The sequence below is a fragment of the Scaptodrosophila lebanonensis genome, unplaced genomic scaffold (genome assembly GCF_003285725.1).
Source record: "Scaptodrosophila lebanonensis strain 11010-0011.00,11010-0021.00 unplaced genomic scaffold, SlebRS2 tig00000024-arrow-pilon, whole genome shotgun sequence".
Classification (NCBI taxonomy): domain Eukaryota; kingdom Metazoa; phylum Arthropoda; class Insecta; order Diptera; family Drosophilidae; genus Scaptodrosophila; species Scaptodrosophila lebanonensis.
In genome coordinates, this window is record NW_022060538.1 from 17,332,512 (window position 1) to 17,347,247 (window position 14,736).

The following is a 14,736-nucleotide window of genomic DNA, read 5'->3' on the forward strand; positions in this document are numbered from 1 at the left end:
GCGTTGTCTTTACTGCAGCCACAGACGTTAGCGCGCGCACATCAACTTCGTCGGTCAGTCAGTCAGTCAGTCAGTCAGTCAGTCAATCCGTCAGACAATAAGGCGGCGAGCACCCAAAAGAGCGATAGGTACGAATTTTTACTTTTGGCTACGATCATTTGTCTACGAAACTTCGGCGCGTTTAGTTCGTCAGGCTTCGCAGCGCGGACAAAACAATACAAGAAAAGACATACAAACTATTTAAATTGGGTCTTGAAGCAGCAGCCAAGGCAACAGCTACAATAACAACAATATCTACAAAAAGGGCCCAGCTGCGTGGTGTGCATTGTGTTTGAAAGTGGCTGAGGCAAAAGAAAAAAATAAATTTTTTAAATAAAACGAAAAGAAAAGCGACAAAGTACTTAAATTGCAATTAAAGTTATTTGGTCTCTGTGTAAATTTGTGAAGAAAGTTTGAAGTTGCTTGAAGTAGTTTGGAGCTGTTGCGACACCTCACATCCGGCACTGTGTTGGATTAAGTGTTAAACGTAACCGTAACCGTAACCGTAATAAAATGGGTCATCTGTCCACTACGGAGCACGTTTGCAACACGGCGCCCACGCCGAGCACGGGCGAAGGCAGTCCGTCAATGTTGTCGCGTCGCTCCAAGCTAAAGGACATGTCGCCGGAGCTGTCCAATGGACAGGCGGCAAATCCAGCTGCTGTCGTTACGGAGCAGAAGGAGTACGAGAAGCATATACCACGCAACATGATCAATCTGGAGGAGTACAAGCGCTCCTTCCGCGGCGACAATATCCTTGGGTGGAAGTTTAACGCACCCTTGAAGTGGGATAAAGTCATTCAGATATCCCTTTTGCACTTCATATGTGTTGGCTGTCTGTTGACGTATCCGCTGCACAGACTCAACTGGAACACTGTGCTCTGGTGTAAGTATTACACATACGCACTGTTGTGCGCCTCACATTACATAACATCTTATTTGGAGCATTGTCATCATGACCGCCACGGTCAACATTAAAACCAACGACAATCGGCCGCTACAGACCGACACATTTGCAACGAAGTTAATTGAGAAAGGCGTTGAATAGACGGTCGCAAACAAAAGTATTTCATATCTATAGGTATGTTACATCAACCTGTGACTCAAACCTTAGGCCCAGGTCTCAGCCTCTTAAAGATTGTCGTGTTTGCTTGTCATCGCACCTACAGACGGCTACTAAACAAAACAAAAAAAAAAAAAAAAAGATAAAAAAACAACAGAAAAGCACACATACGCTCTGCAATTATTTGCAATTTGCCGCGGCTCCCAATGTAAATCTGTTGGCGTTTTACACGCCGTTTCAAAAAGAGCACACAAATTTTGGTTTATTTTATTTTGTTTTTATTTTTGTCGACTTCAACATTTCGACATATTACAGCTTACATTTCGTGGCTGTTGTTGTTGTTATTGCCTTTAATTAACTGCTACTTAACATGCTTCTCTGCAGCTTGTTGCCTCCACAACCTTTGCACTCCGAAAAAAATTGCATACCACTAGTGTAAAGTATTTGGGAGAATTAAATGCTTTCAAGTACTTGTATTCATATATGTATGTATACTCGTAATTGTGAAAATATCTAGCTTATTTGAAAGAAATGGGGGGTTTTTGGGAATTCGGTTTCTACGTATGTTGTAGAATTTTCTAGATTGGTTTTGCGTGATTTCATCTTGTTTTTTCTCTGAGTGTGACTGCGTCGCTGTCGAAATTTCAATGGCGCCCTCTCTTTGCTTTTTTCGGGTCTTCATTGTCTTCATTTCTTCGCATTTGTTGATTTTCGTTTTTTAAGTTTTCGGTTTTATTTTCACAAAGTTTTGGTATGCAATTTCAGCATAAAATTTGACTGACACAAGTGAATTATGAAAACGAAACGTTCGAAAAGGTTGCCAAAAGAAAAGCACGAAAAATGAGTTGACACAAATTATTCGAAGCGCTGAATTTTGATATGCATACAAGGGCCCTCAAAGACAGTCAAAACAATGGTCAATCATAGCCAAGGTTGCTGCAGCTGTTCTTAAGTATGTACTCTACTACGTTTCAAGCAGTATGTCGTTGCCAACTTCCTGGGCCTGGGCACGTGTTGGGACCTCAGGGGCGACACTTGTACAAAAGATTACACAAAATATTTCGCAAACCCCCTGTTTGCCGGCAAAAACGAAAAAAAAAGACGAGCAACAAAAGAGTTGAACTTGATATACGCACGTAAAGCTCAAAAAAACGGCGCAGACAATGCTATCGGGCCTACAGTATTGCCTCGTAGCTAAAGGCAAAGTAAAGATGGTATTTCGCTCGATACACCAACTCTTTGTTCGCACTGTACACGTCACACGCTGCCAATAAGTTTATGGACATATATGATGTATTCCACATACACATGCGATGTGCGCAGCCGCGGACAGACAGACAGACAGACGCACCCATGGACCGACTTACAGCTCTGAAGATGGCATTGAGCTGGTCGCGGCCGATGCGTTTTCGATTTCATTGGCGGCATGGGAAATACCGCGTTTCCTTCGAAATCAGAAAAAATTGCAATTCCAAGCAGGCACGACCAAAAGTTGTTAAATATATTGTAAATTTTAATATTTATTGCTCATTGCGTTGCAATTTTCCCTGACAAGGATCCCCACAATGTTCCTTTTTTGTGCACGGGGCGTTCAGGTCGTAAATATTTAAGCAAATTGCTGCTTGACGCATGTTCCATTTTTTTGTTGCTACTTGTATACTACTTGTATATAGTTTTTTGCAGCCTTTTAGAGTGTCTTAAGATGAGGTTGGTGCAAATTGTCGTGCTTCGTGGCAGTGAAATAATATTGATTAAGCGCTGGACCACAATATGGCATCTGTCGTTTTTATGCAACTCTTTTATGGGCCATTAAAAATAAAAGAAAAATTCGTAGTGCGGTTGGCGCTAATGAAGCTTGACCAACAACAAAAAACTGAGTAAAAACTAACATTTATATAAGGGAATCACAAGAGATTAATTTATGTGTTATGAATTTTGCTTTTGCAAATTGTCACGCCGGTTCGTTCAACTCAGCATTAGCTTTACCTTTAGGTACATCTTTCGTTTCGGAAATGCGGACAATCATGGTTTCACAACTGCGACCAGTGTGACGGACGGACGGGCGGACGGACTTATGCAACTTGTGCATTTCATTTTCATTTAAAATTGAAATGAATTGATTTTGTTTTGGGCTCTGCTTTTGATAGACACTGTTTTTGGCCTTCGCAGTGGTTATTTATCCAGCGTCGATAATCAAAACGACTCGAACGTGGGCAACATTCTTAAATTTTATTAATTTGTTGCCAAACAGAGCCGTCGCTTTTCGATAGATGGATAAACAGGTGGTGGACCATTTCAATGAGTTACCCATGCTGTAGTTATTTAATTTTTTATTACGAATTCCCATATTGAGGAACTGGTTTTTTGGGCAATGACTTGATTAGGCAGGCAGGCCGGGAGGCAGCCAAACAACAAATGTTGAAGGTTAATCTTTCATTCAAGCGCGCAACTCTTAACACTTGAGCGATAGCGTTTCTCTGTCCCAGTTCCCCGCCTCGTCCCTGTCACCATAAGAAATCTTGAATGTCTCATTAATGGTTCATTGTGAAATGTCCCTATACTTGTTTATGCTGTTGGACTTAGTTTAGGCTCAGTTTGTTGTTTAATTGAAAGTATTGGCTTTGAAGTCCATTGTCTTTAAAAGTTAGTTGCAATACATTTGTTTTTATATTATTTTTTTAGTATTTACTCGTATGTATTCGCATGCGTTAATTGTTAGGAAAAGTTCCGGCTGCAAACTATAAATAACTATCTATGCCTTGATTAAGATTGCGTTTAATTATTTTTCTAGCGGGTAAGTGGAAAGTATCTGGCAGATCAATTTGCATTCGAAGTGACAGTCATCGAACGTGCATCACGCGCGTCATTCCATTTAGCATTTTTCTCTGTAACAATGCAGCTCAGTGGAATCTGTCATTGATAAATACACAAATTTAGACAATAATTAGAGAGCTGCCATTAAAAATAACAAAATGACTATGGAATCTCCGCCATGATATAGCATTATGGACAATTTGTGCTATTCAAGGTGCTAGAACCTTGCACTCAAATGCATATTATGCTGGTCAGGGAGGAAATCGTGCCTCTTTCCATCATTAAATTGAATTAGAGGTGCTTCTGGTCTGAAGCCTGCAATTATATTGTGCTTAAGCTAGAACCCCTATATAGTCAGAGTTTAAAGGGTATACGACCGACCTTCACTCGCTCTGCTCTGATAGACACGTTTAGTCGTGATAGCTGTTTGCTTAAATGGTTAACAACATAATACGAATAGCTCTATTTCCGTCAATGTAATTTGGTATTTTCACATTTGATTAGCACCGCTTTTAGTTCGGATGACACATAAAGCTAGAAGCTAGATTAGCTTAACCTCAACTTATGCAAACATTGATTTATGTTCTAACCTTCTCTCTCTCTCTCTATCTATATTTGTAGCCTTCTTCACTGGTGGCGTGGCCGGCTTTGGAGTCACTGCTGGCGCCCATCGTTACTGGACACATCGCAGCTACAAGGCGAATGTTGTGCTGCGCTTCATTTTGATGATCTGCTTCTGCGTGTCGGGACAGGTGAGCGGAATGCTTAGATAACGAATGAATATGTTTAATATCCTCAAGCTATAGTCAGGCAGGCAAATGAAAAATTGGGCCCAAACTTCTACCAATTAATTGCAGCCAAAAAAGACAATTCTTTTACTACAAACAAACAGATTTCAACTTATTTTTCATGGCCCATTCGAATAATTGCACAAATTAGTGAGCAAAGTATTTGTCTGTCTGACCAGAGCATTAGTTTAGTTTCTGCTTTTCGGTGGCGAAACAGGTAATCAAATTAGTTGGATAAACAATTGTCAAATTTGAAAGACAAACAAATTATTTGCGCGCACATTCCACCAATTTTATGAGCATGTTAGTTTGCCTGTCTGACCGTAGCTCCAGTTTGGTTTAGAAAAATTACAAAACCTTAGTATCTATCTGATGCTCAACTTATTAGTTAACATTTGTAATAATAATTAAATAGGTCTTTTAAATACCAATTTCATCACAATTACTGACAGGTCTGGCTAACGTATGATTATTACAAGCATGACCTTTTTAATGTTCATTGCAAAAATGCGCGAACATTTTTGCAATGTAATTGACATATGTTTTTCGTTTTTGGTTTTTTGTTTCTTGTTTTTGTTTTTGATTTGTGCCTATTCATTTCCATCAGCTTTTGCTGCAGTGTCGTTTTTTCTCTTCAACTGTAAAATCGTCATAAATGTAATTAACATTAATGGCATCATTAAATATAACAACTTGATGCCTTTTTGTTGTTGCTCGCTAGTCTACTGTGCATAAGTTTGTGTTTCGCGTTTGTGCCTGCAAACTGCAAATCAACAAAGCTGTCAATTTTCAGCAGTCACTGTTGTCTGTTGTCAACAATGGCCTGGCTTGGGTCTGCTGTGTACAGTCGTGTATCCCACAGATACATTTGGTCGGTTGCTTTGGTTTGGTTGTTTAATGACTGCTGCGATTAAGCGCGACGTCCATCAAGCAAAAGTCGTAAACTTTAATTTTTATAGAGTGTTAAATGACAAACCGACGAACCGCACTGACCCACAAACGCGTTCGCACGCCCATCCTCGCCATATACTCGTAATATTAAACTAAGCGCCCTTTTACACCTCTTGCCTTTTTGCAGAACACTCTCTATGACTGGGTGCGCGATCATCGAGTGCATCACAAATACTCGGAGACAGACGCAGATCCCCACAATGCCAATCGCGGCTTCTTCTTCTCGCATGTGGGCTGGCTGATGATGCTGAAGCATCCAGAAGTGCTGCGTCGAGGCCGTCAGATCGATATGAGCGACATCATGGCCGATCCGGTGGTTCGTTTCCATCAGAAATACTTCGTACCGTTGAAGATCTTCCTCTGCTTTATACTGCCCACCGTGGTACCGGTCTACTTCTGGGGCGAGGAATGGGCCCTCTCGTTTATCCAGCAGTGCATCTTTCGTTATGTGAGCAGCCTGAACTTCACCTGGTCTGTGAATAGTGCGGCGCATTTGTGGGGCTCCCGACCATTTGACAAGTGAGTAAAAGCTTCACTCATGCTCGGGCAATTGCTTCATTGCTGTTGCTTTCTTTCCAATTCATTTCTGCAGGCGCATCATGCCCAGCGAGAACATTTACGTCTCCATTGTAGCCATGGGTGAGGGCTGGCACAATTACCACCACGTCTTCCCCTGGGACTACAAAGCAGCGGAGCTGGGCCAATATTCGGTAAACTTCACCACCATGGTGCTGGATGCCTTCCACAAGCTGGGCTGGGCCTGGGACATGAAGCAACCTTCCAAGGAGCTGGTGCTTCGCACGCTCCAGAAATATGGCGATGGCACACACAAGTCGCAGCAGGGAAAGGAGGGCGTGGACGGCACCTCAGGTGCTGGCACACAAATGATCGGCCATATACACTATGCCGAGGTGCCCGATCCGGAGTTGGAGGATGAAGCCGAGTCGAGCAGCACGGAGAGCGCCAAGCTGGATGAGAACGAGAACGAGAGCGAGCGGCAGAAGAAGGCAACGAAGAAGGTGGCCACTTAGTGGCTTACTGGAACCAAGTCTTTGGTTACTTAAGTGTGGGGCTCAGAAATGTACAAGAAAATCACAAATGTTTTTTTAATATCTATTATTTAATGCAAGGCCTCCAACTGGAGAACAGGTCTTGTATGGCTGTACTATATACGATATCTGTATCTATGCATCTGTATCTATACCTTTCTACACTTGCGCATTATTCAAACCTGAAGCGAGGGCGGGATTTTTTGATAGATGATATTTGTTTATCTTATTTTATTTTATTTTATTCGTATTTTTATTTGTATTAACCTCAATCTCAAATTGTCGTGCTACACCTTTCAGGCGCGAGCTCTTTTTTGTGGTCAAATGGGTTTCCGTATGTATAAGACAGATTTCGACTTCGACTTCCGACTCAGACAATACAAATACAAGAACACCACCATTATGGTCTTATGACACTGGACTACACTCTAAGCTAGACATTTAGTTTGACTGTGAAAAAGAGATCCAAACAACCAGCTATTGCAGAGCAAGAATTGTATACTCTGCTGTATTGTGTTTTTAATGTTCGACCATCAATTTTTCCTTCAAGTTCAGTTTTATGTCTGGTGTAATAAGGCCATAAGAGCTGCAATGCAAGCGACAATAAAGCACCAAGAACGAAGCACACACCCATCCATAATCATTTGTTTAGGTCTAGGTATTTAGCATTTAGCATTATACGACATAATTTAAGCGAAACAAAATCGGAAAATAAATATACATACTTATAAAAAAAAACAAAACAAATGTACAAATAAACAATTCTAAAAACTACAAATTCGCACAATCTGCTGTCTTTATTCTGCAGGGGGAAATAGTAGAAATGAGTTCTTCCAAAAATGTTCTAAAGAGTTTGTTAACTTATTCATTTGAATACAAATATATCAATATTTACTGTATTGATGTTAATTTGAGTCGATATTTTCATTTCATTTGATGAAGCTGACACAGCCTTAGTCTATAGTATTGGATATTCAAGCTCATTTCTCTGAAATATTTTCGCTAATTCAAAAATCATTTCTTTTTTGAAGTAGACGTGAAGCATTTAAGCGATCGTTTTTATGCCCTGTACCCAAAGGGCAAAAGGGTATATAAGTTTTGTTCGAATGCATGTAAGATACAGAAGGAATATATAGTTTGTGGATCAGGATGACAAGATGAGTCGATATCTGCCCAAGCTCTGCCGGCAGCTGTTGTTGTTGCTGCTTTACACATAGACACGTGCTTGATGTATATGTATGCAGTTGAAACTGTACATAAACCTATGTCTCCATTATTTATGTATTTTTTTTATTTAATAAAATACATTTAATTTTTCTGAATTAATTAAAAGTGTTATATAACTTTTTTCTTTTCTGTTGGAATGGATTCAGGGTATTTAAGAGTTTAAGAGCCCTCTCGACTCTAGCATTCCTATCTTGTTCCTTCTAATTTAGGAGCTGTTTTGTAGTAAAATTGTGTACATATTTCAAGAAAAAATGTTCACGAAATTGATATTTTTGACAACAATATTAAACGCTCTAGCACAGCTTCGGCACACTCATTTCCTATGCATAATGGCTAATCTGACCCTTTTTGTCATTCACTGATGTTTTGCTTAAATTAACCTTTCCGTGTCCATTACGAAACTTAATGGCAATATTTAAATATTAAATACTAACCAATCGTCCGAGTGTTGCACTATTTGGACCAGAAAAAGGGCGCCCACTCTAGACAGCTGCCAACTGGTTTTGTTTGACTTTGGACTACGTGATCAATGATGAGTACGTCAGAGGAGGTGGTTTGAGTTGCAGGAGTGCAGAAATGCTAGCTAATCGGTGGCTGCATCCCAGCTATTTCTATATGTACTTGTATGTATGAGGACAAGTGGCCTACGTGCGGTTTGCACGTAAATCCATTTGCAAAAAGCAGTCGCAGGGCCTTGAAAAAGGTTCTTTTTTGCAATTTTCATCACGTAGGTTGTGGGAATTCCCAATATGCGCCGCCTAATTGTTCTCTCTTTTTTTTATTTATTGTTCTTATGATTGGCTAGTCAGTAGGTAGGCCTAAGAGCTAAACGAGTGATGCGAAAACATCAATATTTGTGCAGTGACCACAAAACTCACTCACACGTAGTCATCTCATTAGTAAAGGTGCAGCAAAAGTGTCGCAAATCTATAACTATATGTATCGGTCTCAGTCACGGCTTGTTAACTATTTGAGCTGACTTCAGTTTGGCTTGAGTGCGCTTAATGTGCCATCTTGTTGTGGTCATGATCGTGGTGTTGGCCAAAAACGCCTCTTAATTAGTGATACGCCAGCAGATGAGTGAACGCCAACTACACCACCCACGACCTGCGACCCACGACAGTCGCTGCTCATGTTAATTGAAGGTCAGTCAACAGGGCGATATTAACTTGATGTACAAAATAGTTTTTGCATTTCATTTCTTCCCTGAACTGCAAGTTTTTGATTTTGCTTCATGATGCTAAGTTCATTTACATATATATATCGCTTGGCATTGCGCTCTCCAATATGTGCTGCATTTGCAAATTTTACAAAGTCAGCCACTTGCATGTGTGTGTAAGTACTTACATATATGTATGAATGCATGTATTTACATAGTTTTGTGTATACACAAACATATTTATGAGTGTATGTGTGCTTTCGCATTGGGGGGCAATAAACAGTTGTATATTGTTTCCAGCTCACAATCTGGCTTACACTTTTCAGGGCCGAAACGAAAAAAAAAAAACAACACGTGGGTGACGGCTCTTGATTTTCAGGTCTGCCATGGAAGACACGCTTTACCTATTTTGGTATTTATGTATGTATACAAGTATTTCCACATGTATTTGGTTGTTAGGCCTATTTGTTTTAGTGAAGACATCGACTCTTTATAGCTCACATCACAGTTATTAATTGCGAGCATCCACGTTGAATTGAATTGCAAATTTGTGTTGTAAGCTGAAAATGTTAATCATATTTCAAACATGTGCCATCCAATATTCCAATTTTGGCCAGTGACATACATAATTTATGACCCTTTGCTCTCAAGTGACAGTTTTGCATATGCAAAGGCGTTGGCCCTTTTATGGGTAGACTTCGACGTATGTATTGTTTTCCAACTACAAGTATTCCCAAAATATAACGTTCACAATTAAATTTCAAAGCTGGCATGAGGTGGTAATCAAAGAAGTTGCGCAACTTTCTCAAATTATTTTACTTAAGACCGCCATCTAAATATCTCATTATCTTCCAGAAAAAATATAAACTTTCGCAATTAAAAGACCACCCAGCAAAACGGTTTATTTTATTACCGCTGCAGAGGTGACACCTTCATTTTCCAATGTGGCTCTGACTGCCTAACAAACCGTTAATAACCTTGCCAAGAGCTCGGTGACGAAAATCATTGAGGTAATTTGCGTAACATTTGCAACGAAGCACGAAAATGGAAACCGAAAGCAGCGAAAAGAGTGAAAAGAAACTAGCGCAAGTTCGAGCCATTGCTAATGGCTTGAGCCCCAAAAACAGATGCCGATGGTATCAATAAACGAAAGTAAACAGCGGCCGCAACCACAGCAACAAACAAATTGAAAGCCAACATAAACAAATGCCGAGGCGTCCAGTTTTATATGCAATTATGAAGACAAGAGCCAAACTTCGACTTTACGTCGATTTTGAAAGGGTATTTTGTAATCTTAGCGCGCAGGTTTTTCTAATATGTTGGCGCCGGATGCTGCGCCAACGTACGAGTATGTATGAATGTATGTTCGTATATAAATAGTTTGTGTATGTGTCGTCACTCATTGAGCATACGTCATTAAACGCTGAATATTTGATTTCGACTTAAAGATTGATTTGTGTTATTGCCACATGGAATTTAAAATACAATAGAAAACTCAAGTTTTCATTGTCTAAGTGACAAATGTTTAACAACTTTTGCAATTTCTTTGTCGCTGTGTTGAAACCAGTTTCAAGATTCGTCAAGCGACAAAGCGAGCAAATTGTATAGTTACAAATATTTACGTACATATTTAGACCAAAATGCAGATGACTTGTATGATTTTTTTCAATAATAATGCAGGTGTCGTAGAAATAGACAAAACAAAAAACTATTTGAGCGCAAAAAGCATGAACCGCGAAGTACAGGTTTTGAAAACGTCAAAGTTTCCGACTTCACGTGCTGCAGTAAACACTGTAGGCGTAGGTATATATGCATAGAATACATACCTACATATGTACATACTTGCACATACATATGAATGTACGTCCCTCTGAGTTATGAGTATGTGCAAACTTTATGTGCAGTTTATGGCTGTTTTTTGCAAATCATTTTCCACAGTTGCGAAAACCCTTGATGTGAGCTGAGCTGGCATTAAAGTAAGTGCCAGAAACAGACAGACACACACGGGCGCAATTAACAACACCCTCAACTTGCTGCGGTCTTACAATTTATGACAATGTTATAAAATATGAACGAATATGAAAAAATAAAAAAATTGAAAACTATAATGTTGACATTTGTCCCCTTTACGACTAATGGTCGCCGTATCTTGCGCAAGTCTACCAGCGACCAGTTTCAAGTACCAGCGTCAACTTTACGAACGGACCGAGACATTTTTTAAATGCAGAGCATTTCCGGTATGCCGCTCAAGGCATACATTATCCACACAGTGGAGCTCTAATTATCAACAGACACCGCAACTAAGTTAAGTCGGCAGTGGACACATGTGTGACATAGACCTTTCTTAATTTGCAACTTACAAATCGAATACAAATCACAGTTTTACCTATTATGTTTGTTTTTAAATATTTCTTATTCCATATATAGGCGATTGTTTGACAAATTCATCGAGTTTGCTTTGGAACAACTCTGAAGTAACTACCGTTCCGGGCGTCCAAAGTGGATCTCGCACTACGTATTCGACCCAAACTTTGGCGTATAGTTGCTGCAGCAGCTCTTTGACATTAATGACTGCTGTGTCCGTATTAAGCACAAATCTGGGTTAAACACATAATAATAAGATAAGTTGTTACGCTTCATCACAGTCCACTTACTTTAATCCTGAAGGAGTTTCCAGATAATGCAAAGCGTACCGATTTGTTTTGTAGTAGAGAAAACCTTCGCGAGGATCGTGGGGTGAAATTTTGCTTACAAAAGATTTAATGGAGTACAGCATGCCATATGTAAGTTTGTATTCCTGGAATAAAATAAAATATGATCATCTTGAATATGGCTCTTGGAGTGTAGCTCCATAGAGCAGCACATACTTCCTCGCTGGTAATTCCTGAACTTTTCGTACGATTCCATTCGGCGTAGTGCAGCAGTGTACCAAATTTGTCGAATATGTACAGGTTATATATGGTCATTGTGATTATAAGAAACCAAATTACGCCGGCCAATCAAAATTTAATTGCACAGTAGTGCAAATTAAATGCTGTAAATGTTTGTAAACTTTTTTTTTTGTCGATTTTCTATTCATTCGTTGTGTACTAACAGCTGGGCTCAGTATTTTAAGTGCTGCCAATAGATACAAAAATTGTTTGGTATTTCTGATAACACCAGCAGTGCTGCCAATCTATTTTCTTGCAATACGTTGGTCAAAAACAAATGAACTATTAAAATAAAAATTCTCCTCAATAAATTTCTCCTTTATTAAAAATAAATTTACAAGCTTTTTGGTTTCCCTACATTATCATTGTCAGAGCTGTCAGCTGATTGGCGCGAAGCAGAAGGCGAGTTTCTGCTAGCATTGCTATCTGAAGTTCTTGCTGGACTTTTCCGCTTTTTGTGCTTGTGAATTTCAACGACATGAGGATATGGTTTGGCTGGTGTGTCAGTGTTTATGCTTGCATCTTGGTGCCTACGAATTTTATTTTCCAGCTTGTGTTGTTTCGCGCGAGTGCTGGGCAAGGCTTCATCTGATTCTGAATGCTGTTCCTCCGAACCTTTTACAAGACTCCTTCTTTTTTCCTTTCCAGCAACTTCGACTACATAGGGATAGTCTCTTACTTTAAACTCAACCGGAGGCAGATTAGTTGCCGCTGATTTCTGTTTAATTGAGTCATCGTTAAATTGGACATCATTTGATTTTGCAGTACCAGGAGCTTGCTCAGGCCTTTGAGGAAAAATGGTATTGCTGGCCTGCTCATCGACACGAACGATGTAAGGATAGCTGATATTGGAGGGCACCTTTTCCCCTTCAGTATCTTTTGACACCACACTACTGGAATCAGATCTTGCTGAAATGTATTCTTGCTCCGATGCGGAACTGTCATCGCAGTTACATGTGCTTTAAAATAATTTTGATCTTTAAGGTATCTGCCACTGGATAAATGAGTATTTCAAAACTTTACTTAATTTTTATGTTCCTAATTTCATGCTCGCTGGATGTTTCCGTAGCATCATTCGGCGACTTTTTTGCTTTGGGACCATCTATTTTATTTGTGAGATCTACTGTGCCACGTTTGTTTTCGATTTTTTTCCTGGAATGATTTTTTAGGGACTGAGCATCTTGGGATCGCGCGCTGTTCTCGACCAGCGCAGTCTTACCCGATTTCGATTTTGATTTCCTGCTGGTTTCCCGACTACTAGGAACTGGGGTTACAGTATGACGGTGTGACGTACTAGTTGTTGGTCCATCTCGAGCTCTGCGTGAGTGGTCATGAACTTCCATCCTTGAGTATTCAAATGGGTCTTCTATGCCACGCAACTTCTTTTGACTTTTGCTAGATGGATTTCGGCGATGCTTTTGTGGCTTATGTTCTTCGTTGGGATACGAGAGTTGTCGTCTACGATCCTCACTTGAGTGATGTTGCCGCCGCGACGATTGAGGATCAGCATCAGATAATCGCCTGATTCTGTGCTCATAGATTGAGCTTGAATGACCGCGTAAGGCGCGCACGTCGGCTTCCCCATATGCTCGGTTTTGGAGTGATTTACGGTCCTGTTGAGACGAACGCTGTTTGTGCTCGCGCTTTGGACTACCAGATGGGCTTAATTCCTGGGACTCTGCAGAGAATCCGTGGGCCGTTGGTGTTCCTGCGTCAAGTAGAGCGGAGCTTCTACGTAATTCTGGGCTTCGCTTAGCAGATGAATGCCGACGAGAAGGCGGCAGCCCAGTTTTTTGAGTAGATGGTGCAGAATTTTTTCTTTGGTGTGATGCTTCTGAAGTGCTTTCAGGATGTGGGGATGATATTTCTTGTCTGCTAGTACGTACTGAGCTACCGCGGCTAGTAGTTGGTGTTGTTTTTCTTGCACTAGGATGGAATGGTCTTGTAACTAAAAAAAAGAAAACAAATTACGGGAGCACAGGTCTACCATGCTTAAAATTAATCACTTGAGACGTCAGAGCTCGAGAAAGGCGGTAACAAGGCAGATGTGCGTTGATCCCGAGATGGTGGATCCGGGCTGGTTATGGGTGCTGGCGGTATAATGAACGGCTGAAGTGGTTCTTGAACTGATCCTGCACGTGATCCTTGGTGTGACGTTTGTGTGTGTGCTGACTGAGGCTCAGCTTGATATTGCGGTTGTGGTGGGTAAAATGGTTGGGGTTGATATTGATATTGCATATGAATTGGATACGCATAATATTGATTGTTGCTTACTTCGGGAAAGATATTATCCCACTGTAAAAGAAACAACCATGAGTCAGCAGCTTCATACAGTCAGTCAGTGTTTGCTTACCATATAAAATAGACAGACGGCAATCAAAAAAGCCAGTAAGAGAACTGCAGTGAACTTTGTGAATTGTAACATTAAAAATAACACAACCGCGGCTAAAATCTCGGCATGCTGAACTCCCAACAATTCAACTACATGTCGTATCTCCACAACGCGGGCCGCTTGTAAGTAGCTGACAGCACATCCCAGTGCATCGCAGCCTTGTCGTAACACGGCTGACATTTTGGGAGAAACGTATTGAGAAGAATTATATGGCCAACTGGATCTGAGAATTATCACACTGCATATGGATATGAAATTTGAAATGTTTTAAAATTGCGCCAAGTGTGTATGTATGTACCTTCTGGCAGAATGGGTAGCACTGCT

General features: G+C 40.4%; 3 protein-coding genes across 5 annotated transcripts; 1 reads left to right on the plus strand and 2 right to left on the minus strand.

Annotated features, from left to right (window-relative positions):
- Nucleotides 1–89: 89 nt before the first annotated feature.
- On the plus strand, nucleotides 90–7,482 carry LOC115621688 (acyl-CoA Delta(11) desaturase). Its single transcript, XM_030515398.1, has 4 exons — nucleotides 90–925; nucleotides 4,538–4,668; nucleotides 5,783–6,174; nucleotides 6,248–7,482. The coding sequence occupies exons 1-4, from the start codon at nucleotides 553–555 to the stop codon at nucleotides 6,684–6,686; spliced, it is 1,335 nt and encodes a 444-aa protein (XP_030371258.1). The 5' UTR covers nucleotides 90–552; the 3' UTR covers nucleotides 6,687–7,482.
- A 3,988-nt stretch (nucleotides 7,483–11,470) lies between these two features.
- Nucleotides 11,471–12,130, minus strand: LOC115621534 (trafficking protein particle complex subunit 1). The gene is made up of 3 exons (XM_030515200.1): nucleotides 11,958–12,130; nucleotides 11,745–11,887; nucleotides 11,471–11,687 (listed from the first exon to the last, which is right to left on the minus strand). Exons 1-3 carry the CDS (start codon nucleotides 12,054–12,056, stop codon nucleotides 11,492–11,494), a joined length of 438 nt encoding a protein of 145 aa, XP_030371060.1. The 5' UTR covers nucleotides 12,057–12,130; the 3' UTR covers nucleotides 11,471–11,491.
- A 187-nt stretch (nucleotides 12,131–12,317) lies between these two features.
- Nucleotides 12,318–14,610, minus strand: LOC115621194 (serine/arginine repetitive matrix protein 2). 3 transcript variants are annotated; one of them, XM_030514770.1, is made up of 4 exons: nucleotides 14,374–14,610; nucleotides 14,027–14,315; nucleotides 13,044–13,968; nucleotides 12,318–12,979 (listed from the first exon to the last, which is right to left on the minus strand). In XM_030514770.1, the coding sequence occupies exons 1-4, from the start codon at nucleotides 14,590–14,592 to the stop codon at nucleotides 12,355–12,357; spliced, it is 2,058 nt and encodes a 685-aa protein (XP_030370630.1). In that variant the 5' UTR covers nucleotides 14,593–14,610; the 3' UTR covers nucleotides 12,318–12,354. The 3 variants fall into 3 exon arrangements, with proteins under 3 accessions (XP_030370630.1, XP_030370631.1, XP_030370632.1); XM_030514771.1 differs by having other exon boundaries at nucleotides 12,902–13,172; nucleotides 13,240–13,968; XM_030514772.1 differs by lacking the exon at nucleotides 12,318–12,979 and having other exon boundaries at nucleotides 13,824–13,946; nucleotides 14,008–14,315.
- Nucleotides 14,611–14,736: the final 126 nt, after the last annotated feature.